General features: G+C 40.0%; 1 protein-coding gene across 5 annotated transcripts; it reads left to right on the top strand.

Moving 5' to 3' along the window:
• The first annotated feature begins 901 nt into the window (after positions 1-901).
• On the top strand, positions 902-14,201 carry LOC113534879 (zinc finger protein 271). 5 transcript variants are annotated; one of them, XM_026927851.3, is made up of 9 exons: positions 903-1,104; positions 1,652-1,704; positions 2,490-2,589; positions 2,830-2,941; positions 3,064-3,174; positions 3,739-4,010; positions 7,144-7,211; positions 7,373-7,563; positions 11,165-13,691. In XM_026927851.3, the coding sequence occupies exons 3-9, from the start codon at positions 2,518-2,520 to the stop codon at positions 13,246-13,248; spliced, it is 2,910 nt and encodes a 969-aa protein (XP_026783652.3). In that variant the 5' UTR covers positions 903-1,104; positions 1,652-1,704; positions 2,490-2,517; the 3' UTR covers positions 13,249-13,691. The 5 variants fall into 5 exon arrangements, with proteins under 5 accessions (XP_026783654.3, XP_026783652.3, XP_026783653.3 ...); XM_026927853.3 differs by lacking the exon at positions 1,652-1,704 and having other exon boundaries at positions 902-1,104; positions 11,165-13,692; XM_026927852.3 differs by lacking the exons at positions 903-1,104; positions 1,652-1,704 and adding an exon at positions 1,711-2,021 and having other exon boundaries at positions 11,165-13,699.
• Positions 14,202-27,438: the final 13,237 nt, after the last annotated feature.

Below are 27,438 nucleotides of genomic sequence, written 5' to 3'. Positions count from 1 at the left end.
CACTTCAGAGCACACAAATAAAACTCTATCACAAACCACATGTTATCTTGTGATCAGAGGCAGATGCCTGATATTTGAGAACGGAATCGTGTGAGACAGTTCTGGGAGAAATTTATACCAAATCATTTCGATGACAGACTTTGGCTCAGGCATTTCAGAATGACAAAAACAACATTTGAGATGCCGTGCAGCGAGATCGGTCCACAATTTTTACCTTTCTGAACCAATTACCCAATCACACGATTTGTTGAGGCAAAGACTTTTTTTGAAGCACATTGAGGAATTTATTTGGTAAATGTATTTCCATCATAGTTTATGCGCATGTCTTCTTCTTCTTCAAATTAATTCAATTTCTTTTTTTTTTTTTTTGAGATTTTATTCGCATCTGTTGTTTCCTTCAGCTTTTTATAATTTTTTATACAACATCCCAAATTTTGCATAACAATCTGGATGGAAACATCACTATTGTCTCTCATATGAAACCTTCTACTTCACTTGATGTTAAACTCCACCCTGGGTTTTGGAAATCTCCCTTATGCTGGGTTTTTTTGGTGTTCCTGCTGACACCTTCTGGCCGATGCTGGTATTGCACACGGAAATTTAACGTTTAATGTCTCAAATCCACAACCAGCCAACCACAATTACTTGTTTACTCTTATTACATGACGTCAGATGAATTAAATCACATAGTTTCTATCAAACATTAGCTCCAGTGCAATGCTGCTGAGTTAAAACTGTCGCAATTTACCTGAATTCACCCTAACTACAAACGGATTTTATGACAGTTAAACAGAAATGTACATGTTACTAGTTACTACTGATTATTTTCCTGTAACAGCACGTCCTGAATGTTGTATTCCTTTTGTTGTTGCAGTTTGCACAGTTGTCCAGCAGAGGGCGGTGCGCGCGTGCACTTCCTTCTCTGCCACAAACTTACAGCAAGAGAAGAAAACCGAGATGTTTTGTTGTGGTATCTGATCCTAATAATAATCATCTCTGCCATAAAATGTCTCTGGCAGAGTTTTACAGTTAGATCTGATCGCATTTGAAAGAAAGGTTCGTCACTGTGTTTGTGTCTGAGGTGATTCACTGCGTTACGCTGAGGTAAGTTAACGGTCGTGGAAACAATCAGTGGCCGTATTCCAAATGAGTTCCTGCTCCCTCTGTGAGTGCACTACATAGGGTACGACACAGTGACGTCTACACCCTGCGTAGTGCACTATAAAGCCAATGGAGAGAGGTTTGGGATTCAGCCTTAGTGGAAGGCTCCAGTGTTTGGTTCTGTTAGCTAATTTATTATTGATTAATTAATTAATATATTTACTTACAGTGTAATAGATTCAGAGTAAAATTATGACGTTTGATTAACGTACAAAAACCAAAAAAGTTAAAACTAGCAAGTGCAAACATGGCTAAAATCATCTGATATTTTATCCTTATCTGATTCTTCTGGTTTCCTCTGCTTTTCTGATTTAAAGTGGGTTTTATTTATTTATTTATTTTCTGGATATTGAAGTGTGTTTAGTTATATATACATATATGTATGTGTATATATATATTTAACTAAATACACTTCAATAATCAAAAAATAAATATATATGTATTTATATTAATGCACTCTGTATGTATATATATATATTATGTTCCACAGTGTTTTATTTCATCCTGTAAAGCCTGTACTTCCTGAAAGATCGGAATAAACATGTAAGTGTTTACACCCGTCAGCCATAACATTATGATCACTGACAGGTGAAGTGAATAATATTGATTATCTCATTACAATAGCACCTGTCAAGGGTTGAGATATATTAGGCAGCAAGTGACCAGTCGGTTTTCGAAGTTGACTTTGACAGCGGCCAAATTGTGATGGCTAGATAACTGGGTCAGAGCATGGGGTTTGCTGGCCATCAAGTCCGATCCATGGAGGCCCCACCTCGCAACTTACAGGACTTAAAGGACCTGATCTCTGTATTTCTTTGTGAATGCCAATCTGGCCTTCTGATTCTTACTGATGATGAGAGGTTTGCGTTTTGTGGTATGGCCTTTATATTTCTGCTCTCGAAGTCTTCTTCAAACGGTGGATTGTGATACCTTCACCCCTGCCCTGTGGAGGTTGTTGGTGATGTCACTGACTGTCGTTTTTGGGTTTTTCTTCACACCTCTCACAATGTTTCTGTCATCAGCTGCTGTTGTTTTTCTTGGCCGACCTGTTCCATGTCTGGTTGTTCTGTTTGTAAATCAAGTGACCCCATGTGTGGTTGTGACCCCTAGTTTAGGAACCCCTGCCATAGATTATTTTTTCCCTACTAATCAGAGTTTAATAGTGTTTATACTCTGTGTGTGTGTGTGTGTGTGTGTGTGTGTGTGAGAGAGAGACTGGAAGAGTGGACTTCCCTTTTTTTTTCATATTCTAAATTTCATGTTTTGCTTAAAATTTTAACTGAAGGATCTAAAGTTCTGATTATAATAATTTAAATCTATTTTTCCAGAATTTCTTTCCCTTTTAAATCTTTTATAATGGAATCAGTCGAGGCTGGACCATGTTCTTTCACAACATCTGCACACACTACTGCTCCAGCTTGCTCACAGGTAAACGCAAGCTTAATGAAGTATCCCTCACATGATAGTCATCATGTTAATGTTCGTCCATTCCACTGCAAGATTCTTCAATGAGGAGTAAAAAAAAAAAAAATTGAAAGCTTGATTTCTGTCTAAGTATATAATTATTATATAGTGTTTAATTATTATATATTATCAAAGTATGTTATATAGTGTGTGTATGTATAAACTCTTGCTTTGCTAAAATAAATATTCTTCTTTGGTCATTAGCTGGCTTCAGATGGCACACCAGTAAGCTCTCTGGTGCATGTCACACCACAGAATGGAGAACTCCAGAAGAACCCTATAAAGAAAGAAGAACCTGAAGATGAAGGCTTTATCTGTAAGGGTGCACTACAATGCACTTTTGTAGTGTAACTAGCTTTAATTTTCACAAACACAGTTTGCTGCTCAGATTTTTTTTATTGCGCTAACAGTATTTAAATTCAAATGATGAAATTTCAGATGGAGGGGCATCAAACTTTGTGGGACACATCACCACTGTGGACCAACAGAATGAAGGATTTCAAAAAAAGCCTGTGAAAAAGGAAGAACCAGAAAATGACGACTACCTCTGTAAGATAACATGACATATTAGAGACTATTTGCACCTAAGAGCTGCTGCTGTAGTCATAATGACACTCCTGTGCTCATCCCAGGACTTTTATTCACTACTCATATTGAACTTCCTTTCAACACGCTCAGTACTGTTATTCTTTATTCTTTTAGACTTGTATTTCGTAAAGATTTATAATCCCACTATCCAATATCACCCAGAAGACCCCTCAAGGTTTCTTCCTCATGTCTTCTCAGGGAGTGAAACATGATTCTGAAAAGTTGCGTTGTGACTATCGTTAAAAGTTCTGTACAACTAAAATTTTGTTGGTTCCTATGAAACTTTAGGAATTAGCAATGAATGGAGACAAAATCATACATATTTCTGTTTTATTGTATTTATCAGTTGTTTCACACTATCCAACATCAAAGATCTTGCTACAACCAAAAGCTACAACCAAAACACAGCTGTAATATATAGTCATACATAAAAGTATCAAAGACATATCTGGTAAGCTTTAAAAGTCCTGAAAAAAGTTTATATGGACTTCTTTTTATTTCCTTTGTTGTGTCCTGAAATTCCAGACTGTGAGCATTGCAAATTCTTCTTCATCAACAAGTGTGAGGTTCACGGTCCAGCTCTCTTCATACCTGATACACCTGTTCCCATGGGTATCACTGATCGGGCCAGACAAACTCTTCCTCCTGGGCTAGAAGTTCGGAAGTCTGGCATTCCTGATGCTGGTCTGGGAGTGTTTAATATGGGAGAGACTCTTCCAGTTGGTGCACACTTTGGACCCTACCAGGGAGAGCTGGTGGACCAGGAGGAGGCCATGGACAGTGGTTACTCTTGGGTGGTAAGTTAGATTCTTAAATTTTAAAAAAAAAATGTATGAATTTGTCATAAGTCTTAATGTAATGGAGATAAAGTATGCTCCTGAGACAAAGAATGCACAAAATTAAATGTATTCTTTCAGTACAGCTCAGGATATCCAGATGGTCTTTGAAAGCATCATCATTTGTTCTATTGTTGTCTGCCCCACAATCAAGTACAATACTAAGTGAAAAAGTTATCAGCTGTAACCTTCCATCTTTCACTGGGATGGACAAAATAAAGAGCAGTTGTTTGGCATACAGGTGTGCTGGGACTGGGACTTACATCATTCATTCATTCACCTTCAGTAACTGCTTTAATCTGGTTAGAATCACTGTTTAGGGGAGCAGGTGAGATTGGCCAGAATTTCTTTAGGATCAGGCAGGAGCGTGATTGGAAAAAAAACAAAAAAAACAAAAAAAAACATCATGTACACATCTCTAGTTTGGCGCTCAAGAATGCTGGGATTTCAAGAGATTCTATTTCTATTTCACCCTTTCTGTGTGCCAAGAATGGTATGTATTACCTGGATCCATGTATATGTGCATGTCAAGATCTTCTAACAAATCAGCTAGTTGATGGGGATAGTGGCAGAACAAGATACAAGTGGTAAGTGCATCGCTACATGACTTTGTTAGAAGATCTTGACTTTGCCAAGATCTTCTAACAAAGTCATGTAGCGATGCACTTACCACTTGTATCTTGTTCTGCCACTATCCCCATCAACTAGCTGATTTTCTGAGCTTGTGACTAATGCATTGCTAACTTGGGTGGATTTTCCTTAACCTACCAGTTGTTTTTTTTGCTGCTGATTAAGCTGCCATCTTGCTAGTTTGGTGCCGCTTGTTTTGGAGTGGATATTCTCTCTACACAGTGTGTTTGTTTTTTTAAACTTGAATCCGTTTGTGGGTAGCTACAATTGCTCACACTCAGAATTGACTCAGAATTGACCATCTCAAGGATTCTATCATGAGACATCCCCTGCACTGACTGCACAGCAGTGCCTAAGTTGGCACAGTGTGTTGGCTGGCATATTTGAATCCTAGATCAGCGTCAGGTCTGGCTCAAGCACCTCAGTCTAAAGAGCGTATTAGTTGTTTAGTCATTGTAAGGAGCTTTCAGAGAGGATTGGTCCCTGCAGTGGACGTACATTATTGCACTGGGCTAGGATATGGGGCGACTACTCTCTTGGGTAAGATGCATTTGCAAGTATGGTGCTCTGCCAGTAAAGGCCTTAAGGAGCAAGGTCGAGTTTGTGTCATGAAGTTTGTAACATGAACAAATGGACTGTTCATGCGGTGCCTGTAGGACAATATGGTTCAATGTTCCAATGCTGTCCCTGTTTCTTAGTGCCCCTTGTCTTGTCTGTGGGGCAGACCCTAGACAGTCCATGGCACTCAATCTCATGGGCACTTGGTCTCAGAGAAGAGCTGTCTAATACTGAAGCAGTCCATACATTTCACCAGCATTATTCTCAATTCACTAAAAATGCTAGCTCCTCCCTGACCCCAATGTGTGGTGGAAGTTGTTATGTTTACCATTAGATTAAGCCAGGCCACCACATGCAGTGCTGGCATCTGTTGAAGATGCTAAGAGTGATGATGGCAGCCAAATTGGTGAGGCTTGATGGAGCTGCTTGCATTGAAGGAATGGGCCTGCGGCTGCTCGTGATGTAGACACCTAACAGAAGGCATCTTTTGGGGAGCAGTGCCATTGGCGTGAGATAATCACCACAGATGCCTCCCTATCACCACTTGGAGAATGGTGTGGTGCCACAGGAATAATGAGGGTATGTGATTTAAGGCCAGAATTGCATCTGGAATTGAGGACAGTATCAGCATTTGACTGAAGTTTTATCAAGGGTAAGTGACCAACAGTTGAAAAAGGAAAAATCTCTTCAGTTGAGGTCTTGCTAAAAGACACAACAGTGGCAGTTTGCTATATTTTCATCAATAGCCAAAAAAAAAGCCTTAAGCAGTGAGCCACCCATACAGTCATCAAAGATTGCCATGAGATGTCAGGTCAGATAATGTTGTAACTATCAGTTATATTGATCATCAGTGTAACTGTGCCCAAGAGCAGGTAGCTCAGATCTGGCAGATGTTTGGCAAGGATCAGGTGGACCTCTTCATCATTGCCACATCAACACATTGCAGCTTGCTTGATGCACTGCCCACTATAAAATGGTAAATGGTCTGCATTTATATGGCGCCTTTTAACCTTAGCGGTTCTACAAAGCGCTTTACATTGTTTCTCACACACACACACTCACACACATGCAAGGCGCTATCCTGCCATCGGGAGCAACTTGGGGTTCAGTATCTTGCTCAAGGACACTTCAGTATGTGGAGGTGCTGGGGATCGAACCGCCAACCCTGCGATTAGTGGATAACCCAGGCTACCACCTGAGCCACAGCTGCCCCAATTACTGACTATTACTGATTCTTCCAATTCCATGCAGTATTCAGCAACTGCTTGTGGCTACAAGGTAACACCTTGGTTCTCCTTAGTCTTCTGAACACCCTGGTGGCTTCTTCCCTCAGCAGATCTGCTGTCCCAGATTGATGGTGAAATTTGGCATCCTTGGCCAGGTCATCTGTGTCTTGGTCTTGCCTCTCAAATTGAATTTTCAACTGAGGACTAGAACACAAGAACCCCTAGCCCTAGAACCCACGGTTGTGGCACCTCGTCCTTGAGGTGGAGTCTCTTAGGGACCTTCTTAATGATCCTATGCATGATGTTAATTTAAATTGGTGCTGGGGAGTTGCAATCTCTGGTGATAAATTTGTTTTACATGTGTTGGTGTTCAGATGACTCTCAGGTGACCTAGTGGCTGAAACTGTGATTTCTGGCCTTGAATGAGGGTGTGCCTGCAGAGCATTCCTTGCTGTTGCCATTGAGGTAAGACATAGTGGCTCCCTTTTCTTTTCTGCTGGCCCAGTCATCAGCATGCTGTCCATTGTACCTGCAGTTGATCAGTGAGAAAAAGAGAGAAATGCAGCACAAGGACATTGGCAAAACTTGCCAGACTTGCAGGTCAGAGCCTTAAGACTTGACTTGGTGTACCAAAGTCATTTTTGAACATCTCTGGTAATGCATAATAACATGTTTTGCAGATATTCAAGAGCGGGTGGACTGAGCAATACATAGATGCCAGGAAAGAGATATATGCTAACTGGATGAGGTAAGGAATACAGATCTGAATTCTCCAGATCATCTTTGGTTAGATTGTTTTGCATTTCTTCTTTGGGGGGAACCATTAATCTTTCCCCCTGCTAGTAACTTATCTCTCCTACACACTTCTTTCTCAGTTCCTTTTTCTTTGTATCTCTTTGATTCTCTCAGGTTTGTAAATTGTGCTCGTAGTGATACAGAGCAGAATCTAGTGGCATTCCAGTATCAAGGAGGTATCCTCTACCGCTGCTGTCGATCTGTCAAAGCAGGAGATGAGCTGTTGGTGTGGTATGAAGAGGAATACGCCAAATATCTTGGCATCCTGTTCGACTATCTCTGGGACAAAAAGTGCCCCACAAATGGTTATGTATACATATTGTAATTTTATTAGAATTAACTGGTTTTAACATGATTTTAAATCTGTACTACAATAGGTCAGGTCAGTGTTTCTCTGCTCTAATAAACCCCATTCAACTTTTTATCTAAATAATAAGTTCTTCATTATCAGTTGAGTGTGAGAGAACATGGAAACAGAAACTACAACACTAAATAAAAACATTTTTCTTTACTGATCCCAAGGTAGGTCAAAAGACACTGCACACACCTATAAAAATATGAATATCTTACATGGACAAACAAATAATGATCATTTCTGAATCAACCACTGATACTAATATCCATGAAAGTAAACAGTAGTACTGATAATGCATAAAATACATTTACAGCATTTAGGAGACACCCTTATCCAAGCAACTTACAGAAGTACTTTGTTGTTTCTATCAAAGAATATCCTCATGCTGGTTCAGTAGGTCAGGGACTAAGAATACCATTGAGCTAAAACCATGTTGGGGAGATTAGTGCGGCATGACTGAAAACACGAGATAATTATTTTTTTCAAAAATGGAAGTGTGAATTGAAGTGCTTGGCGAAGAAGTAGGATTATAGTCTTTGTTTAAAGACCACCACTGACTCAGTTGTTTGGACAGCTGGAGGAAGTCCATTACATGACCTGGGAGCCAGCACAGAGACGTCTTGATGCATGTCCTCCTTGTATCTTGAGGGATGTTGAGTCCAGTTGAGCCATGCTCAAAGCAAGCTTGGTTCTGTGTGGAATGTGATAAGCAGGTGGTACTTGCTTGGGTTTGGTTTTTTTTGGCTTTGTAGGCAAGCACCGGTGTTTTAAGTCTGATGTGGGCAGCTAGAAGAAGCCAGTAGAGGGAACACATTCATGAGGAAGTGCAGAAGAACTTGGGAAGGCTGAAAACAAATCTTGAAGCTTCATTCTGGATCAGTTGCAAGGGTCAGATGGCATGCATAGGTAGACCTGCCAGGAGCAATTTGCAGTAGTCAAGTCTCAAGATGACAATGGACTGAACAAGTTAGCAATGTGAGGTAAGAAATTGGTTGTCCTGAACTACCCCAAAGATCACTGTCAGATGGTGTGATCTGAATGTTGTCCTGGAAGATGGACTTGATGTGGGGCTGCATTTCAAGGGATATAAAGCAGCTCAGTCTTGCTGGGATTTAGTTTCAGCTGGTAAGTTTCCATCCAATATGAGATGTCTGCCAGGCAGGCTGAGATCTGTGCAGAAACATGAGTGTCTGAGGGAGGAAAGGAGAGGATGAGTTGAGTGTCATCAGCCTAGTAGTGGTATGAAAACCCATGTGAGGATATGACCTCACCAAAAAAAACAGGTACAGAGGACAGAAGAGGACCCAACACATAGCCTTGTCGGAGATCCACTAATTCCTAGGGTCTTCAGTACCATCAACCAAGAGCCTTAGCAGAAATTTTGTTTGGTTGGAAGTGCTTGTAACATCTGACCTCTCCTCATGCAGTAACAGTTGATTTTCCCCCTTTCAAATTAACCTCATAGGCCACAGCCCTCAACTAGGTCTTCTAGCCTCAGCTTGCAGGACTATGGTTGGCTCCTCCTAGATTTGTCACTCTCTAAACATTCACTACTAGCTGTAACATTTGCTGTAAGCTGCTGGGCAGCAACTTGCAGAGAAGAAAATACTTTCTGTCCCTAGGTGGTAGTGCCTACAATATTCGGCAGTCTAGCAATATTGGCATACAGGCAACCCTCCCCTCTTACATTATGCCACGTTTTATTCAATTATACAAATTTACCCAACACTATTTTAACCATCATCCACTGCAACAGGAAGGTAAGTCTTAAGAAGTTGTTTTTGGGGGAGTGCAAGCTTCTAAGGTATCCAGGTTAGATTATCCACTGCAGCAAGATGGGGAGTACTAAGCATAAATGGAGTTATTAAATAACAAGTTTGCAAGAAAGACTGCATCTCAAACATCATCTCAAATGATCATGCTAACTACCTCCCCCTCTCCATAATAGCAGCCTACCTGTCTTGCAGCCACTCCACTCATTTTCTCAGTGCCTCTCTTTTCCAGCCTTGTCACCTAACACACCAACCTCTCACCCTTTAATTCACACATTATTCACATTCCTGACAGCCTCATTATGCCAACCCCTGCTCTGTTCATCCAAACCCCCTGTCCCCCACACATCCCATACTGCCTTCACAAAGTCTATGGCATAATGAGGTTTGAGATCCCATCCAGACCATATTCCTATCATTTGCCCACCAGGAGTTCCAAGCTTCTGCTATATCTTTGAATGTTCACCATGACCAACCTTCCCTTCTATCTAGACACTAAAGAATCATAACAAGAGTAAAAGCTATACTGACTCTAGCCACACCCAGAGTTTTTTAGTGCCAGCCAGAGGGGAATGGGCTCCTTTACTAAGCTTTGGTTCCTCCCAAGATTTCTTCCTTATAACTTCTTTCAAAGGGTGTTCTTCTTTGCCTGTGTCACCTCTGTGCAAGCTCAGTGTCAGTATCAGTTAAGATACTGTCATCTCTTGACTGTTCGTGTGTCAGAAACACTTTACAATAACACTCTATTTAACTGTGGCCAATCCAGTTCTCCATGTCCTCAGCATGATATAATCAGTCCCTTTTGCTACAGTTCATCATCCAAAACACAGATCCTTAATGGAATTTGGGCTTTGCCCCACAGACACTGCATCCCTCATCAGTCTGTTGATATCATTCTCTTCAGGTGAGTCCACAACACTTAGGGAGCTCTACCACATCATCCACAGCATCAAGGATGATCTTTGCATCTGTTAAGAGGAGTAATCATTTATAATTCCACTATCTAGTATCACCTAGAAGAGGATAGGGTCCATTTTGAGTCAGGTTCCTCTAAAGGTTTTTTTTTTTTTTTTTTTTTTTTTTTTTTTATAAATATCTTTTCACCAATATGGACCCAACCAACTGCCCTCTGTGGTCCTCCTTATCAAATCTGCCTGACCCTCTGCCGGCATCATAGTATTCACATCTTGAAAATGCATAGCTTTCAATTCAAATCATCCTGGTGGCCTTGCAGTGGATGTCAGAACTATACTTTTCACTGATTCTGGGCATGACTGTGTTGCTGTATGAGTGTTGGTGTCGGTACAGATGTTATAATGTACCAATTTACTCAAAGATGTAAATCAAAGTCAATTACCCATTTGTTGTGATGAGTGGAATAAGGTGGTGCTTTTGTTTAAATAGAAAATTTAGCACTAGGTGTTGACTGTGGGTGTCAATCCATCAGCCCACAATGGGCATGAACATTTATTTACTAATGGAATTGTGAGCTAATGGTTCTGGTGACTCCTCGAGTGATCAGTCACTCAGAATCTGCAAAAAAGTGGAGCTTCCTCATCTTCCAGCTGAGAAGGGTATTTATAATACTGACTGTGTGGAACTGTCTGACTTATAAGCATAAGACCTCAATGTGTGTATATTATTATTATTATTATTATTTAATAGCAGGCAATATTCTCATTCTGTGTGCTCAGTGCCCTTACATTGGGACAGTTCATAACAATATTGGTTGCATTTCCCATTTTACTTTCTAATATTTCTTTCTCCTTTCTGCTTCAGAAATGAAGAACAGCCTGCTGCAAGTCTTTTCCTGTTCCTTGTGTACATTTTCCTATACATCTCAAGTTTACCTACAAAGACACATAAAGAGATGTCACCATGAGGAATATATCAGACTGTTAATGTCTGGAAAGGATCATTATGAGAATATAACAACCACTGTAACCTTAAGTAGTCAGCAAATATCTTCTGACACGCTCTGCACTAATACTCATCTTGAACAAATGCAGAATGAAATGTATGTTAGTAGGATAAGTGATACTCAGCACAGTACTCTCCAACAACAGATCCACACAGGAGAGAAGTCATATCAATGCTCAGAGTGTGAGAAGAGTTTCTGTGAGAGAGGTAATCTGCAACGACACCAACTCATCCACGCAGAAGAAAGGCCGTATCCTTGCTCAGAGTGTGGGAAGGGTTTTACTCAAAAGAGTGATCTCCAACAACATCAGTGTATTCACACAGGAGAGAAGCCATATCGCTGCTTGCAGTGTGGAAAGAGCTTTTGTGAGAGAGGTACTCTGCAACGACACCAACGTATTCACAAAGGAGAGAGGCCACATCCTTGCTCCCAGTGTGGGAAGAGTTTTAGAGAGAGCTGTGCTCTTCAACGACACCAGCGCATTCACACAGGGGTGAAGATGTATCAGTGCGCTCACTGCAGGAAGTGTTTAACTCAACTGAGTTATCTCCAAGAACACCAGCGTCTTCACACTGGGGAGAAGCCTTATCAGTGCACAGTGTGTGGGAAAACTTTTACCAGGAAAGGGACTCTCACGAAACATCAACTCATCCACACAGGAGAGAAGCCGTATCCTTGCTCCCAGTGTGAAAAGAGTTTTATTCACCAGAGCACTCTGCATCTGCACCAGATCATCCACACAGGAGAGAAGCCCTATCACTGCTCCCAGTGTGGCAAGAGGTTCAATCGAAGCAGTAATCTCCAAGCACACAAGCTCATTCACACACAAGAGAATCTGTATCACTGCTCTGAAAGTGGGAAGAGTTTTACTCACAAAATTACTCTCCAAAAACATCAGCGCATTCACACAGAAGACAAGCCATATCACTGTTCAGAATGTGGGAAGAGTTTTAGCAAAAGAGGAACTCTTCAACAACACCAGCGCATTCACACCGGAGAGAAGCCATATCACTGCTCACAGTGTGGGAAGAGTTTTACTCAACGGAAAACTCTCCTTGTGCACCAACACATCCATACAGGAGAGAAGCCTCATGAGTGCTTTCAGTGTAGAAAGAGCTTTAATGACAGAAGTGCTCTCCAACGGCACCAACGCATCCATACAGAAGGGAAGCCATATACCTGCTCCCAATGTGGGAAGAATTTTAGAGAGGGCAGCGCTCTCCAACGCCATCAGCGAGTTCACACAGGAGAGAATCTGTATCAGTGCTCACAATGCGGAAAGAATTTTACTGAGAAGAGTTCTCTCAGGAGACATCAGGTCATTCATACAGAAGAGAAACCGTATCAGTGCTCGCAGTGTGGAAAAAGTTTTAGCAGCCTAGGTACTCTTCAACAACACCAGCGCATTCACACTGGAGAGAAGCCGTATCACTGTTCTGAGTGTGGGAGGAGTTTCACTCAACGGGGTGCTCTTCAACGTCACTGGCGCATTCACACAGGTGAGCAACCGTATCACTGCTCACAGTGTGGGAAGAGTTTTACTCAACAGAGTGCTCTTCAGCGACATCACCGAATTCATACAGGAGAGAAGCCGTATCCCTGCTCACAGTGTGGGAAGCGTTTTATTCAAAAAAGTGATCTCCAACTCCACCGACGCACTCACACAGGGGAGAAGCCATATCCCTGCCCACAGTGTGGGAAGAGTTTTAATCAGCATTGTGCACTCAAACTCCACCGACGCACTCACACCGGAGAGAAGCCGTATCCATGTGCAGAGTGTGGGAAGAGATTTAATCAGCACTGTGCACTCCAGCTACACCAGCGCACTCACACAGGGGAGAAGCCCTATCACTGCACACAGTGTGGACGTAGATTCGGCTATTCAAGTACATTTAAAACTCACAGATGCACTAACGCTGAGTTAGCAGCTCTTAACACATGATGTCAAATTGAGAAAGACGATTATTAACTGTGTAATTTTACGTGAACTGGACATACCAGTGTTGACCTCCTGTTGAAGACAAACAAAAAACATTGAATGTTAATGTTACACGGGAACAGGAACATATTCAAATTAAGAGTGTATGTTCTATTTTAGTCTTTATTGCTATTATGATGCACTGCATTAGTGAGTTCAACAATAAGACTTGCCAAATTTCTACATACAACAAAAATCAAGAAAATGAACATGAAAATATTTTGAAACTGTGTGTGTTTTACTTATGCGTAAAGAACAAAACATGGTAGGGTGTGCTGTTTTACAAAATTAATCAATGGCTTTGAGATTTGACAAATGAGATTTGAGAATTCAGCATGGTGAGATGAATGTAAATAAAATGCTCCAGCAAGAGGCAAAATGTCATGTAATTTTTCTCAACTAGTGATGCAGTATTTGGAAACTCCTGGTACTAAACCAGGGAGCTAGAATATAAAATAATAATAATGCACAAGTTGTGAACTGGCTCTGTTAACTACTGTTGCTGTGTGATAGCATTTTTCATTAACTACAGAGCTGTAGCACCTCTAAATGCTGTGTTGAGAAGCATTACAAGTTAAAATTCAACAGTCAACTCGTTAGTAGGGTTTTGTTGGAAGAAACAACCTACACAATGCCATTAGGAGAGATCAGAAAAAAATTCAACATGGTTAACACATGGGACTTGAATAATTTAATGACTAATTCAAGCTCAGATTGTAGTTTTAACCTCGAACACAAGATCACTGGCTGTGGTTAACATTTATAGCTTTGGTAGGCCTAAATCCAGTCTTATATGACAGTTCTACTTCACAATCTCTACTTTCGACTCAATATCTACTTTAAATGTACTACAGTAATGTTAACAACTATAGGACAGCTGTACCTGCGCTCGTCTAAATGTATATTCAATATATAAACCACAGTAGGTTACATTAGCCTAACTGCAATATAATGCATTAACAACTATTCAACACCAGCTAAAGCCAGAGAGATACAGAGAGAGAGAGAGAGGGGGGGTATTGCTCATTTTCAACACCAGCTAAAGCCAGATTAGTCTAAATGTATATTAAATTGATAAACAACTAATAGCATGTGTTTCCATAAGAACAATTGTGTTTGTATTTGATGTAAGAAACTGTCATTTAACAATGTAAGCTTAGTTCAGATGTCAAAGAATTTCTTAATTTGGACATCTCAGAAATCTTTTTCAGGACAGAAGTGCATAAAGCGTGGAAGGACATTAACCAAGGCTTCATCAGAAATGCTGTTCTTTTGTTGACACATTTATCTGCTCTGGGGTTATCAGAATACATATTTTTATACAGAAGAAAATAAAGTGGTAGAAAATAATGTCAGTTTCCTAAAGTCCAGCATTTCTAGACTGCATGGCCAATTTTGTGGCAGAAGGAACACTTTGATTTGAGCACACCTTTGTTTTGCATTTAATTGCTGAAATTTGAAAATCTAGTTTCTCACACGGAGCTGCGAGTGGTGGCTGTGTGGATAGTAAGTCTATAGTCTGTACATGTGATTGGTCCAGGCCAGCTGCTCCAGCTGACTGTAGGTTCAAAGCTGGATGCTGGTGGGTGGCACCATTACCATGCACAGACAATATTACTGGATCAGATCTTAGTGACAGTGTGGGTGGAACCTCACTTTTCATCTCATCGGTCTGATCCAGCCTAGAGACTAGAACTACTCACTGATGTATTCTGTACCAGCAGCTTTAGTTAGGTGTATACCGGGAGCCAGGGAGCCGGACATACAGCAGTACCAGTCAAAAGTTTGGAAACACCTTCTTATTCAGTGGTTTTTCTTTATTTTTATTGTTTTCAACATTGTATATTAATACTGAAGATATCCAAACTATGAAAGAACACATACAGAATTATGTAGTAAACAAAAACGTGTTAAATACCCCAGAATGTTTTATATTTTCGATTCTTCAAAGTAGCCACCTTTTGCTTTAAAAGAGAGATACAGAAAGAGAGAGAGAGAGGGGGGGGGGGGGGGGGGGATTGCTCATTTTCAATAAAGGATTAAATAATAACACTACAAGTAAGTGTGTGTGTGTTCAGAATCAGAAACAGGACACTGTGTTAATATTATATTATAATTTTATTATTTTTAAATAATCATAATATTAATTATATAATATAATATTATAGTTTTCTTTAATTTTTTCATATAATAAACATCATATATATCTTTAACATAATAAATCATAAAGTAATATTTATCTTAAAAAACAAACAAACAAGTAGTTCATCATTATTAGCCACAGATTGTAATATTATTGCCACTCAAGTGTTGGTCATATTCAATCCTGAAAAACTGAATGAGAGGTTGTTGGACCTCGATGCGTTTTAAGATGGGTAAAACCAAAAAGGTGTTGAGATTTTCATTTACAGTTAAAGTCCACCAGAGATTATATTTATCTTTAATCATATCAAAATCTTCATCAGATATCTCCTTCATTTCCTCTCTCATTGTGAACTCAAGCTTTTCAAATGTTTCTGCTCCTGTTTATTTCAACTCTACATACATCTGTGCTAAGTCTGAATATTTAGAAAGAATGTTCCTTATAATATTACTGTCACAGGAACACCAGGCTCTGTCACCAACAGTCAGCGCCCTCTCTCCCCAGAGTTCTAATCAGCACCACCTGTCTCCAGTCACCACACTCATCAGGACTCCATATAAGCACACACCTCACATGCACTCTTTGTCTGGCCTCAACAAGGAATAGACCTCTTCTCTGTGAGTACCTGTGTTCATTTGAAGCTCCTCTATGTTTCCCTACGTTTTCTCCAGCATTTCTCTTCCAAGACACATGAGGTGTGTGCTCCACTCCCTCAGTTATTTACCTAGTGTCTCTATCTGTGCTACCCACCAGCCTGCAGTACTTATCTTTGTGTTTACCCTGTCTTTGCCTACCCATTGTTTGTCAAATCCTTTAATAAATTTGTGTTGGGTTCTCACCTTTGTCTCCGAGTCTGATATATCCTGACAGAAGGTATATCCTGACAGACCTAGACAACATCACCTTAGACCACCACCACCACAGACCTAGAACCCAACCACCTTAGATCCAGTTGCAGCGCTGGTGGATAATCTCTGCCAAGTTCTGGCCGCTTCCGGATCCACACCAATCACGCCCCTCAGCTCTTCCTCGTCACCAACTGTCATCACCAGTCCCATAGTCAATCCAGCACCCTACTCTGGCCTGGCGGAGGACTGCAGGGGCTTTCTACTCGAGTGTTCCCTGGCGATTGAGATGCAGCCACACCAGTTCCCCACTCAACGATCTAAAATAGCATCCGTCCTGTCTGTACTCACTGGCAGAGCACTGCAATGGGCAGATACCCTGTGGCATCAAGGGGGACCAGCAAGGCAATCCTTCCAGAGCTTCACGGATCACTTTCGGGAGGTGTTTGGACGTCCTGAAGGCGACTCATCTGTAAGTGAACAATTACATCACCTCAAACAAGGAAATAATTGTGTGTTTGACTATGCGTTGCAGTTCCACACCCTAGCCGCTGCCAGTGGGTGGAATGAACGAGCCCTCATAACCAACAACAGACGGGGACTCGTTCCCTTCCTTCGTCTACACCTATCCACGTTTGATGACACCATGGGGCTCGAGCGCTTCATACAACTATCCATCCGAGTGGCTCGCCGCTTAGCCAGCTGTCCCCCCAGGTCCCTCCTCTGTCCTCAACTCCCTCTCTTCCAGAACCAGGAGTGGAACCCATGCACGTTGACTCCACGCGCCTCACTCTGCCGGAACGACATCGTCGGCTGACCCAGAGGCCTTGCGTATATTGTGCAGCAAGTGGGCACGTAATTCGCCCTCCCCGACCACCGGTGAGCTATATAACTTGTCCACAAGTTGGTGTGTCACCTCTCACCACGGTCATAGCTCTGAGTACTGCTAATTACTCTGTTTCTGTTACAGCCCTCATCGACTCTGGGTCAGCCGGCAATTTCATATCCGGAAAACTCTGCCATCAGCTCCAGCTCAGGAAAAGCCCAAACCCGGCAAGCTATCAAGCACACTCCATAACGGGAACTCCCCTCAGTCAGAGAGCCATCAGACACCGGGTCGGGCCAATACAATTACAAGTGGGCTGTTTGCACTCCAAGTCCATTTAACTCCTGATTCTGGAAAAAGCCACCTCTGATCTCCTGCTGGGACGGCCTTGGTTAGTAAGACACAATCCTATAATTTTGTGGTCCATGGGCGAAGTCCTACGGTGGGGCGATCAATACTTCCCTGAATGTTTCCCTTTCCGTCCTCGGCCCCTCCCGGTCTGTACCACATTCATAGAAAGCCCTATAGAGCAACAGTCGGTGGATATTCCTGCCTGTTATAACCAGTACAAGGATGTCTTCTGCCCAAAACAAGCCTCCCAGCTACCACCCCATAGGCCATGGAACTGTGCCATAGACCTCATACCAGGTGAGCCAGTGCCTAAAGGTAAAATTTACCCTTTGTCAATTCCGGAACAAAAGGCCATAGAGGAATACATCCAGGAGGCACTACAACAAGGCTATATCGTCCCATCTACTTCCCCTGCTGCTTCCAGCTTCTTTTTTGTGGCTAAAAAAGATGGAGGTCTCCGGCCTTGCATAGATTACTCAACAAGATCACCGTTAAATACCGTTACCCCGTTCCCCTTGTTCCAGCAGCATTGGAACAACTCCGGGGTGCCCGGATATTCACCAAGTTGGACCTTCGCAGTGCATACAACCTCATCCAGATACCAGAGGCGGATGAGTGGAAGACTGCTTTCATTACCCCCACTGGCCACTACGAGTACCAAGTTATGCCCTATGGTCTTATCAATGCCCCCTCTGTGTTCCAGGGATTAATAAATGAGGTATTCCAGGAGTACATCAACCGCTTTATCCTTGTGTATATCGACGACATCCTAGTCCACTCCCGGGATATGGCTGAACATCTCCAGCATGTGTCAAAGGTCCTCCAGAGACTCCGGGACCATCAGCTCTACCTTAAGACAGAGAAGTGCACATTTCACCAACCCACAACTACCTTCCTTGGTTATCAGATTAGTGGCAGAGGCATCTGGATGGATGAGGGGAAGGTCCAGGCCGTCAAGACCTGGCCAATACCCACAACTGTTAAAGAGCTTCAGAGGTTCATGGGCTTCTCTAATTTCTAACGTCGGTTTATCAAAAATTACAGTTCTATCACCTCTAAACTTACCTCCCTCCTCAAGCAAAAGCCCAAATCCCTGTCCTGGACCCAAGAAGCCACCAAGGCCTTTGAAGCCCTGAAAGAGGCCTTCATGACGGCACTCCTCCTACAGTAAGCCCTTCGTGGTAGAGGTTGATGCCTCGACCTCTGGAGTGGGTGCTGTATTGTCTCATCAGCAGGGGAATCCCTCACATCTCCACCCATGTGCCTATTTTTTCAAAAAAAAACCAGCGGAGCAGAACTACGACATCGGGAACCATGAATTGCTGACCATCAAGTTGGCATTGGAAGAGTGGAGGCACTGGTTGGAGGGGGCTCAGCATCCCTTCCTTGTCCTCACTGACCACCGAAACCTTGGGTATCTGCGTGAGGCCAAGCGGCTGAATCCCAGACAAGCCAGATGGGCCCTCTTCTTTACCCGATTTAACTTTGCTATTTCTTAACGTCCAGGGACCAAGAACGTGGAAATAGGATGGCACAGGACGTCAAGCAGTTTGTCCAGGGGTGCCAGGAATGCGCTATGTCCAAGACCCCACGACATCTGCCGTCAGGTAAACTCCTTCCCCTTCCGGTTCTGCATCGTCCATGGTCACACTTGTAGAGTAGACTTTATAACTGACTTACCACCTTCCAGTGGTTATACCTGTATCCTGGTAGTTGTTGACCGATTCTCCAAAGCCTGACGACTTCTTCCCTTAAAAGGCCTCCCTTCCGCCTTGAAGACAGCGGACCTCTTGTTTAACCATGTTTTCAGGAACTTTGGCCTCCCTGAAGATATTGTTTCTGACCGAGGCCCCCAGGTTATCTCCAGGGTGTGGAGGGCCTTTTTCAGTCTCTTAGGTGTGATTGTGAGCCTGTCCTAAGGCTACCATCCCCAGTGCAACGGCCAAACCGAGAGAAAGATCCAAGAAAACAGCTGCTTCCTGCGAACATTCTGCCATTTATTTTTAAACTCTAAACAACTCCAATTATTGTTGGTCCTGCCATTATCTTCCTCCTTCTTGTTATTCTGTAGAGGATTTCTGTAAGAAAACAAAATGTTTTATTCTTTACAAGTATTCAGCCAGAGCCGAACTACAGCATGAGCACACAACACGCAACTGTAAAACAGCAACAAAACATAATTACACTATAAACTAACACTCACAAACACACACACACACACACACACACAGGTTTTGAATTTAGAGTCAAACTGCAGTCATAGTAAAGGAAACTAAATAAATGAAGAAATAATAATAATAATAATAATGCTGACATTAGTGCAAGGCTGTGATTGACAAGGATGTGACTTGTGATTGTAATTAAGGATAATTTAGGATCAATAATTAACAAATTATGTAAATGTAATGAATTGAGTTAATGATGAGAACATGGGAGTGTACGTGAGGACAGGAAACCATCTTGTGTGGTGATTAGTGCATGCTCAGAAGTCTTTGAGTGTGTTCAGCAGTGTCTCCTTGATGATTCTGGTATAGGACATGAATACATTATGTTGTTTGAATGTGAATGTTTTATTATACAGATATATTAATATCGAATCTATGCTGCTCATTTTGATGTCTAAGCTCGCTGTACTGATATTACTAGCAAACTGATATAACTAGCAAACCAAGGTTAGTGAACAAAAGGATGGCATCGAACCAAACACTAACTAAATGTCATAATAATCTAGTGTATGACTGTACAACCTTAGCAAATACTCAAAGTAGCTTGGGAAGTTTAGCCAGTCACTCTTTTTTAAACTAACTGCACTAACAGAAGGAGTGGAGCATAAAAGAGCACATCTCCATTCAGATGAATAAATTAATGAAGGTGTCAGAGCTAGATGAAAATCATAAAGAGGAGAGATTTGTTTTTTTTTTGTTTTTTTTTGATCTTTCCAATTTTGGACAGAATTTTTTTTTCCTTTCAAAAAAATATTTTGTGTGGAGTGCAACTGTTGACTGCTGTTTATATTTTCAGTCGGTACCTTACATTAGCTACTTATACTATATTACTTTGATTAAAATGATGGCTAATTTTGGTTAGCTAGCAAATTGTAGCCCAGTCAGTCTTGACTTAAAGTATATAAGCTCATAGTTACATTTATAGTTAATTTGTTATGGTTTGTAAACACACCACTGCACTCCTGACTGCTAAGCAAAAAGATATTTCTATAATGATAATAATAATAATTTTAACCCAGTAGGCTAGATGTTCCTTATAATATTACACATACCAAAAACTTTGGTTCTTGCGTAGGTTGGGTTATTAGGTGTTCCTAACTCAACAATTTATAGAGTACAGAAATGAGGCTAAGTCTTACGTTGTATATTTTTGGTGTCTTTGAGTCAGTTTTATGTTATATAATGCATTTTAATCACTATATTTGAACAGTTCTCTAAGAAACAATAAAGTGGCATGTATTATATCTAGCTAATAAAAATTAAAAGCTAAAGGCATGATTGATGAAAAAAGTCAGGAAAAGACCAAGGTGTATTTCTCTGTGTTTGCTCAGCAGGTCAAATTTGAACGCATTCAAACACATTCAAAATAGATACAGAGCTATCTTGTGTGTGACGTACCATTCATAGCAAAGCTGTAACTCTCCAGGCCATGATGTGCTAGAGCTGGGAGATGATAAGTGGAATCATCTTTAAAATCTAATTACACTAAAAGTAATATATAATCTATTTTTATTAGTCTTATTTTTATTAATTTAAGGAAATAATGTGCCTGTTGTTTTAAGAATATATATCTATATGTTTCTGATTTATGTTGGTTGTCAGGAACTGAGAGGTGAGACAGATGCAGATGCAGTAAAGCATATTTTTATTAATGTACAGGTAGGCAAACAATTACAAACAATGCAAAGACAAAAATTGAGAAACTGGGAATGAGCAAAGTCACAACCAGGATAGCAAACACAGTACAATAAAAGTTAGGTAATCATTAGGAGTGGAATGCACAAACTGAGCGTTTACTTCACAAACTTTCAGTGAATGAGAGTCTTTTACAGTATTTTACAGTATATGCTACCTCTAGGTACAATTCTTTGTAACCATGGTGTTAGCTTCCACTGTTATGCTGATGACACCCAGCTAAATGTTTCAGCAAAGCCAGATGACAGACACCAGCTTAATAAAGTTGAGGAATGTGTAAAGGACATTAGACAATGGACACTGAGTAATTTCTTCCTACTTAATTCTTACAAGACAGTATAAGTATATATAGAAAACAAGAAGTATAAGAACTATAATATATATAATATCTATCAAGTATAATATATATGATTATATAGATTATATAATAACTCTAGATGAGCTTTTTGTTTTATCATGTACAGCAGTAAAAGACCTTGGTGTGATTATTGACTCCCGTCTTTCATTTGAAGCTTATGTAGATAATATTATCAGGACAGGTTTCTTTCATCTCAGAAATATTGATAAGAAATATAATGTCAATACATTATTTCATTAAATTACATTAGTTACATTAGTTAGTTACTTTAGTTAAAATAGTTACATTAAATGTAACTATAAACAGATTTTTTATTAAATAAAAAAAATATTTTTTTAAATTGTAGTATAAGAGGAATGCATTTAAAATAGTAAATAAATGTACATATAAATAATTTAAAGTTTTTTTTATGTAATATAATAATATTTTTAAAGGATTATTGCACTGCAAGTGTTTGTTTGTTAAGAAACAGAAACAGTGCAATGTGTGGTAAATATTAAACTAACAATAAAAAATTCACAAAATGACAAATGAGCATTAGACAAATGTATTACATTTGGAATAATTCCTCATTAGACAAATTGCATTCATACGGGTCAAACTGGTAAAACTCAGGGTAATGTTCACGGCCCTGGATGTGGGTTAAGTAGAACAGGACCATCTGTTTGCTAATAATTTCAGTGACTTTTTCGTTTAATTTACCATACCACAACTCAATAAACACAGACTTAACCTCAAAAAAATCATCAGCACTGTCCCCAGTTGTCTCTCTCACTCTCAACACAAGTCTTTCTGCTGTTTCTATTCCTGTCTGTTTCCACTCTTCATAAGTCAATAACAAAAACTGGCATTCAGAAACAACGTTATTTATAGTATCATGAACTGCTTGCCTTTTATTTTTGGGAAATTGTTTCTTGGGTATGTTCAGATTATCGAATTTAACAGAAAACTTTGATTGAAGATTTAAATTGTAATATTCAATGATTCTCTTCCAAGCATCTGCCAATTCTTTACTGTTTTCAATAAAATCAGCCATGTTTCTGATACATACATAAAAATTTGTGAAGCTGATATACATTTTTATTCCATAGTCCTGTCTTAATCTGACTGACAAATTGATTAAATTGTACATACAGGGTGTTTGATTTTTTCTCCCTATACAAGGACTATTCACCGTGTAAATCCAAATTTCAGAAAAATCATTAATTTCCTTCGTTCGTATCAATTTTTCAATTTCTTCAATAATAAAATCCTCACTATGCTTTTCAGCTGGATAAAATGGTCCGATGAATTTAGGTTCTGATCCATCTTTCTTGTGAAAAATTGCAACTGCATGTTGGCCCTTTTTTTTCCCCACCGAATCTTTAGCTGGAGAGTCATTGAACATTATTTTAAAGCACTCTACATCACAATCTAGTGTAGTGTTTAATGACACATTTTGTCCTTGAAGTACATCGTTTAGAAAGAAGTCTAAAATATTTTTATCTGACAGCTTCATACATTCTATATCTTCATGTTTTATGCAACATAAATGCCAAGTGTTTTCTTCTTTTTCCCTGGTGCTGACCATCTTCTCTGAGTTAGACGATGGTGTTTTTCTGAAAAAAAAAAAAAAAAAAAAAAGCATCATAAATTAACAACAGAAAACCATCTCTCTGTAAAGTAACACACACTCTGAATCTAGACTCCGCAGCAGTGAATTTAAAAGTCTAAGGAGGAAATACAATACATGTAAAAAATAAATAAATAATAAAAGCAGAGTGGTGTGTTAGAATACTCTGCTAGTTGTTACACTACATCTGTTGTTATACAATGAAACTAACAATGCTAATATCAGCGCGCAGTTCTGTTAGTGCGGTCAAGATTGAAGCCCTATTCAGACAGGATTTGTTTTACATGTGGAGGTGTGTAATGTAATTACTGTAATGTAATGTCATCTCTGGGATTTTAGTCTGAATCCATCATGTCAGTAATTAACTACCTGAATAGTATAAAATCTGACATTTGCTTTATACAAGAAACCCCCTATTCAGAGGCAGAAGCTTGGAAACTTGTGGCAAAATGGATTGGTCTGACTTATCATTCCTCATTCAGCTCAAAAAACATGGTGTATCAATCTTGATTACGAAGCGTATACCCTGTTTTGAAAACAAAACATTCTGGTGGCTGCATTATTATTAATGGAAAATATTAATTTTACATTAATTTTCCATCCCTTGGAAAAGACAGCTTTACTCTGGCAAAAATGTATGGTTCTAACACAGACTCCCCTGCATTCATCCACTCACTCTTCTCTGAAATATCTAAATTACCACCCTCATCTTTTGACTTGGTGGGGGCCATAATTTTAGGTTTTGAGTCCAGCAGAGATCATTTATCATCAGCACAGATCAAAACAACTCACTCTGGATCTTTCCTTAAACAACAATTGTAAGATTATGGACTGGTGGATATCTGCAGATTACAAAACCCCAGTAGCAAAGAATATTCCTAAGCAAATCATATCCCTGCATAGGCTACTTTTTAACAAACAATTCAATCATGGCTGAATGATGAGATTGGACCTTCTGGACTGTTGGGTGCCTACCCATCAAACCATTAAGGAACTTTAAAAAACTAACAAGAATTTAATAATATACTGAAGAAGAAAAATGCCATTGTTAGATTAAGACGACAGTACTTTGAGCTTGGAAATAAATTTATAACTATTCTCATTCTCCTCTGATCTCTCTCAGGTGTTTCAGCCTGCAGACCCTCCACACACAGGGTGTTTTTTGTTTTTTTGCACCATTCTGTGTAAACTCTAGAGACTGTTGTGTGTGAAAATCCCACGAGATCAGCAGGTTCTGAAATACTTAAACCAGCCCATCTGGTACCAACAATCCATGCCATGGTTAAAGTCACAGATATCCTTGTTCTGATGTTTGAAATTTACATTAACTGAAACTCTTGACCTGTATCTGCATGTTTTTATGCATTGTGCTGCTGCCACATGATTGGCTGATTAGATAACTACATAAATGTGCAGGTGTACAGGTGTTAAACTGGACATGATAAACTGGACATGAGTGTATAGCATGTGTCTCAGCTAGCTAATAAGGAAATAAAGGCTAAAGCCAGAGGTTCCTCTTTATTTGCATGGCAGTTCTCATTTTGAATTTCAAAATAGGCAGAGCTTATCAGACAGAGAGCTTCCTGGTGTGTGGGTCTGAGTGTATTGTATGCTACAAATGCCATCCAGAGCAGTGTCACTGTAACTCCTGACGCACTAGAGCTGAGAAAAGGTAAGCTGAAACAATCTTAAACTTAATTACACTAACAATAATGTATTTCCTGAAAAAAGTTTGTGATTTATCTTGATGCTATAAGTACATGGTAGTGTGTCAGTGTGTTTTATACTTCAGTAATAATAGTAGACGTAGTAAATGTTCAGTGTAGTGCACAGTTTCCAGAGAAACAGAAAGTTTTAGACAAATGTTCTTTGTAAAGTATTTGGAGGGTAAACTAATGGATATTTAAAATGTTTGATGAAGTAATAGCTGTTGTTAAAACATGACATTCATTCCATGGGGCTGAAAAACAGAGAGAGTGTAGATTACTAAGAGGAACTAGTTGTTCCTCCCAACAACTAGTCATGCACACAGAGATGTCATTAATGCTATGTCCATCTCTGCTGAAGGCTCTCGCTACTGGAAAGGAGAAATCCTTCATTCTGATGGTGCGAAAGTGCTCAACAAAACCTTCAGGCAGTCTCCTCTTGGTTTCTCCTGATGTATAACTGATTATATTTCTTACAGAAAAGACAATAAACAACTCCTCCAGTCATGCACGAGGAGTGATGAGTGACTAAACCTGATTCTTTAGGGCTTGTGATTTTAGTGGCTGATAGTTTAATTCACTCCTGACCAGTAGATCATTTTATCTATAGATGAGTGTCATGGAGCAGTTCAGGTAGATTTATTTCAGATGTAGATTTATTAAACTGGCAGACAAATTGAAAGGGAATAGCAGAAAATGTGGTCAAAAAATAGGTACAGACCAGACGACCAGCAAACAACATAAACAGGGCAAAGAGAAGAATCAAAGTGACAAAATAATTAAGGTCAAAACCGGAAGCACAAATGAGAATACAAAAGGCTTAGGAACGTTGCTAGTAATCATTAGGAGTCAGACTTCACAGTGACTTAGTGTTGAGCGATTGTGAAGGTGTGCTTGAGCAGAACTCTGGGGAACCTGAATGTGGGTATGAGTCATGTGACAGAGTCTGTAGTCCTTGCGGCTGATGGGAAATGGAGTTGAATACGGAAGCGTTGTGCTGTCGCGGTGGATTCTGGGAGGTGGATTATGTGATGAAAGCAGACCAAGACTTCATAAAGAATGGAGGGTCTTTACAAAGGGAAGCAGTCTCTGGATTATCCTGCAGGATTCTTAATTTTTTAAGGATAATTTCAGCAACTGAGCCTTTGCGTCGGGTACACCTCCAATGACGCCATGTTCCCTACGTTTTCCCTTTTCAAATTAATGACAAAGCCTCATATCTCCCCCTGCTGGTGACTTTTTCTTGTGTGGATGAAATGAGCTTTTAAAAAAGTGACATTTTTAAATTTTCATCAGGAAACTGTGGAATTATTTCTGTGGGAGATGAACAAGGAGAAACAGTGGGACATGCAGGATTGTTTACCTTGTGTGTTTTGGGGAGAAGTTAGAAACGGCTACAGTGAGGATTATCTATTATTAAGATAAGTAATCAGTTATACACTGGCGAAACAAAGAGAAGACTGACTGATGCTTTTGTCGACCATCTTCATGCAGTTAGAATGAAGGATTCCTCCTTTCTAGCCTAGAGAGACTTCAACAGTGATGGACATATAATTAAGGATATCTGTGTTGTTATGGGAGCAGTGAAGAGTGGAAACATAGAGAAAAACAGCTCATCTACACTCTCTGAACTTTTGGAACTGCTTTTATCAAGGTGGTACATCCAAATCAACGAAGTAAAGGCTTAACCAAAAGAAGATCAATGTTTCTGAATGGCCGAGCCAGAGCCCAGACCTGAATGCAACTAAAAACCTGGTGACCGGAAGCGGACTGTGCACAGGAGATGCCCTCACAATTTGATGGATCTAGAATGTTTTTGCACAAAAGAGTGAGAAAATATTGCCAAGTCATGATGTGCCATGCTGATAGACTCTTAGCCAAAAAGACTGAGTGGTGTAATAAAACCAAAAAGTGCTTCAACGATGTATTAGTTTAGGGGTGTGTATACTTATGCAACTAGGTTATTGTAAGCTTTTTATTTTTCCTTTTTTCCCTAAAATGTTTCTGATTGTTTTTCACTTACTTTGTATACTTTGTAATTGCACATTGAGGGTGGAAAAAGTTATGACATGATTTATCTTGTCACAAAAACCTGCCATTTTAACAGGAGTGTGCAGACTTTTTATATCCATTGTATATAAAGCAATGAAGCTATAACGATTGAATCTGAATCTCTTTGCTATCTGCTTATTTCGTCTAATCCTTAAATATAGAAAACTCTTGATTTTTTTTTATTTTGGCTTACGTCGGCAGACTAACTCACAGATCCTGCTTTGGTTAGGGGGAGAGTGGGCCAAATACTAACACATTTTGCTTTTTGTGAAATAATTGTAAAAATATTTAGGTTAAAGTAATCTATTACAACTAATATTGAATGGTCTGTTGGTAAAGGC

Source organism: Pangasianodon hypophthalmus, chromosome 12 (genome assembly GCF_027358585.1).
Source record: "Pangasianodon hypophthalmus isolate fPanHyp1 chromosome 12, fPanHyp1.pri, whole genome shotgun sequence".
In the NCBI taxonomy this organism is placed as follows: Eukaryota; Metazoa; Chordata; class Actinopteri; order Siluriformes; family Pangasiidae; genus Pangasianodon; species Pangasianodon hypophthalmus.
This window is presented reverse-complemented; position numbering and strand designations above follow the sequence as displayed.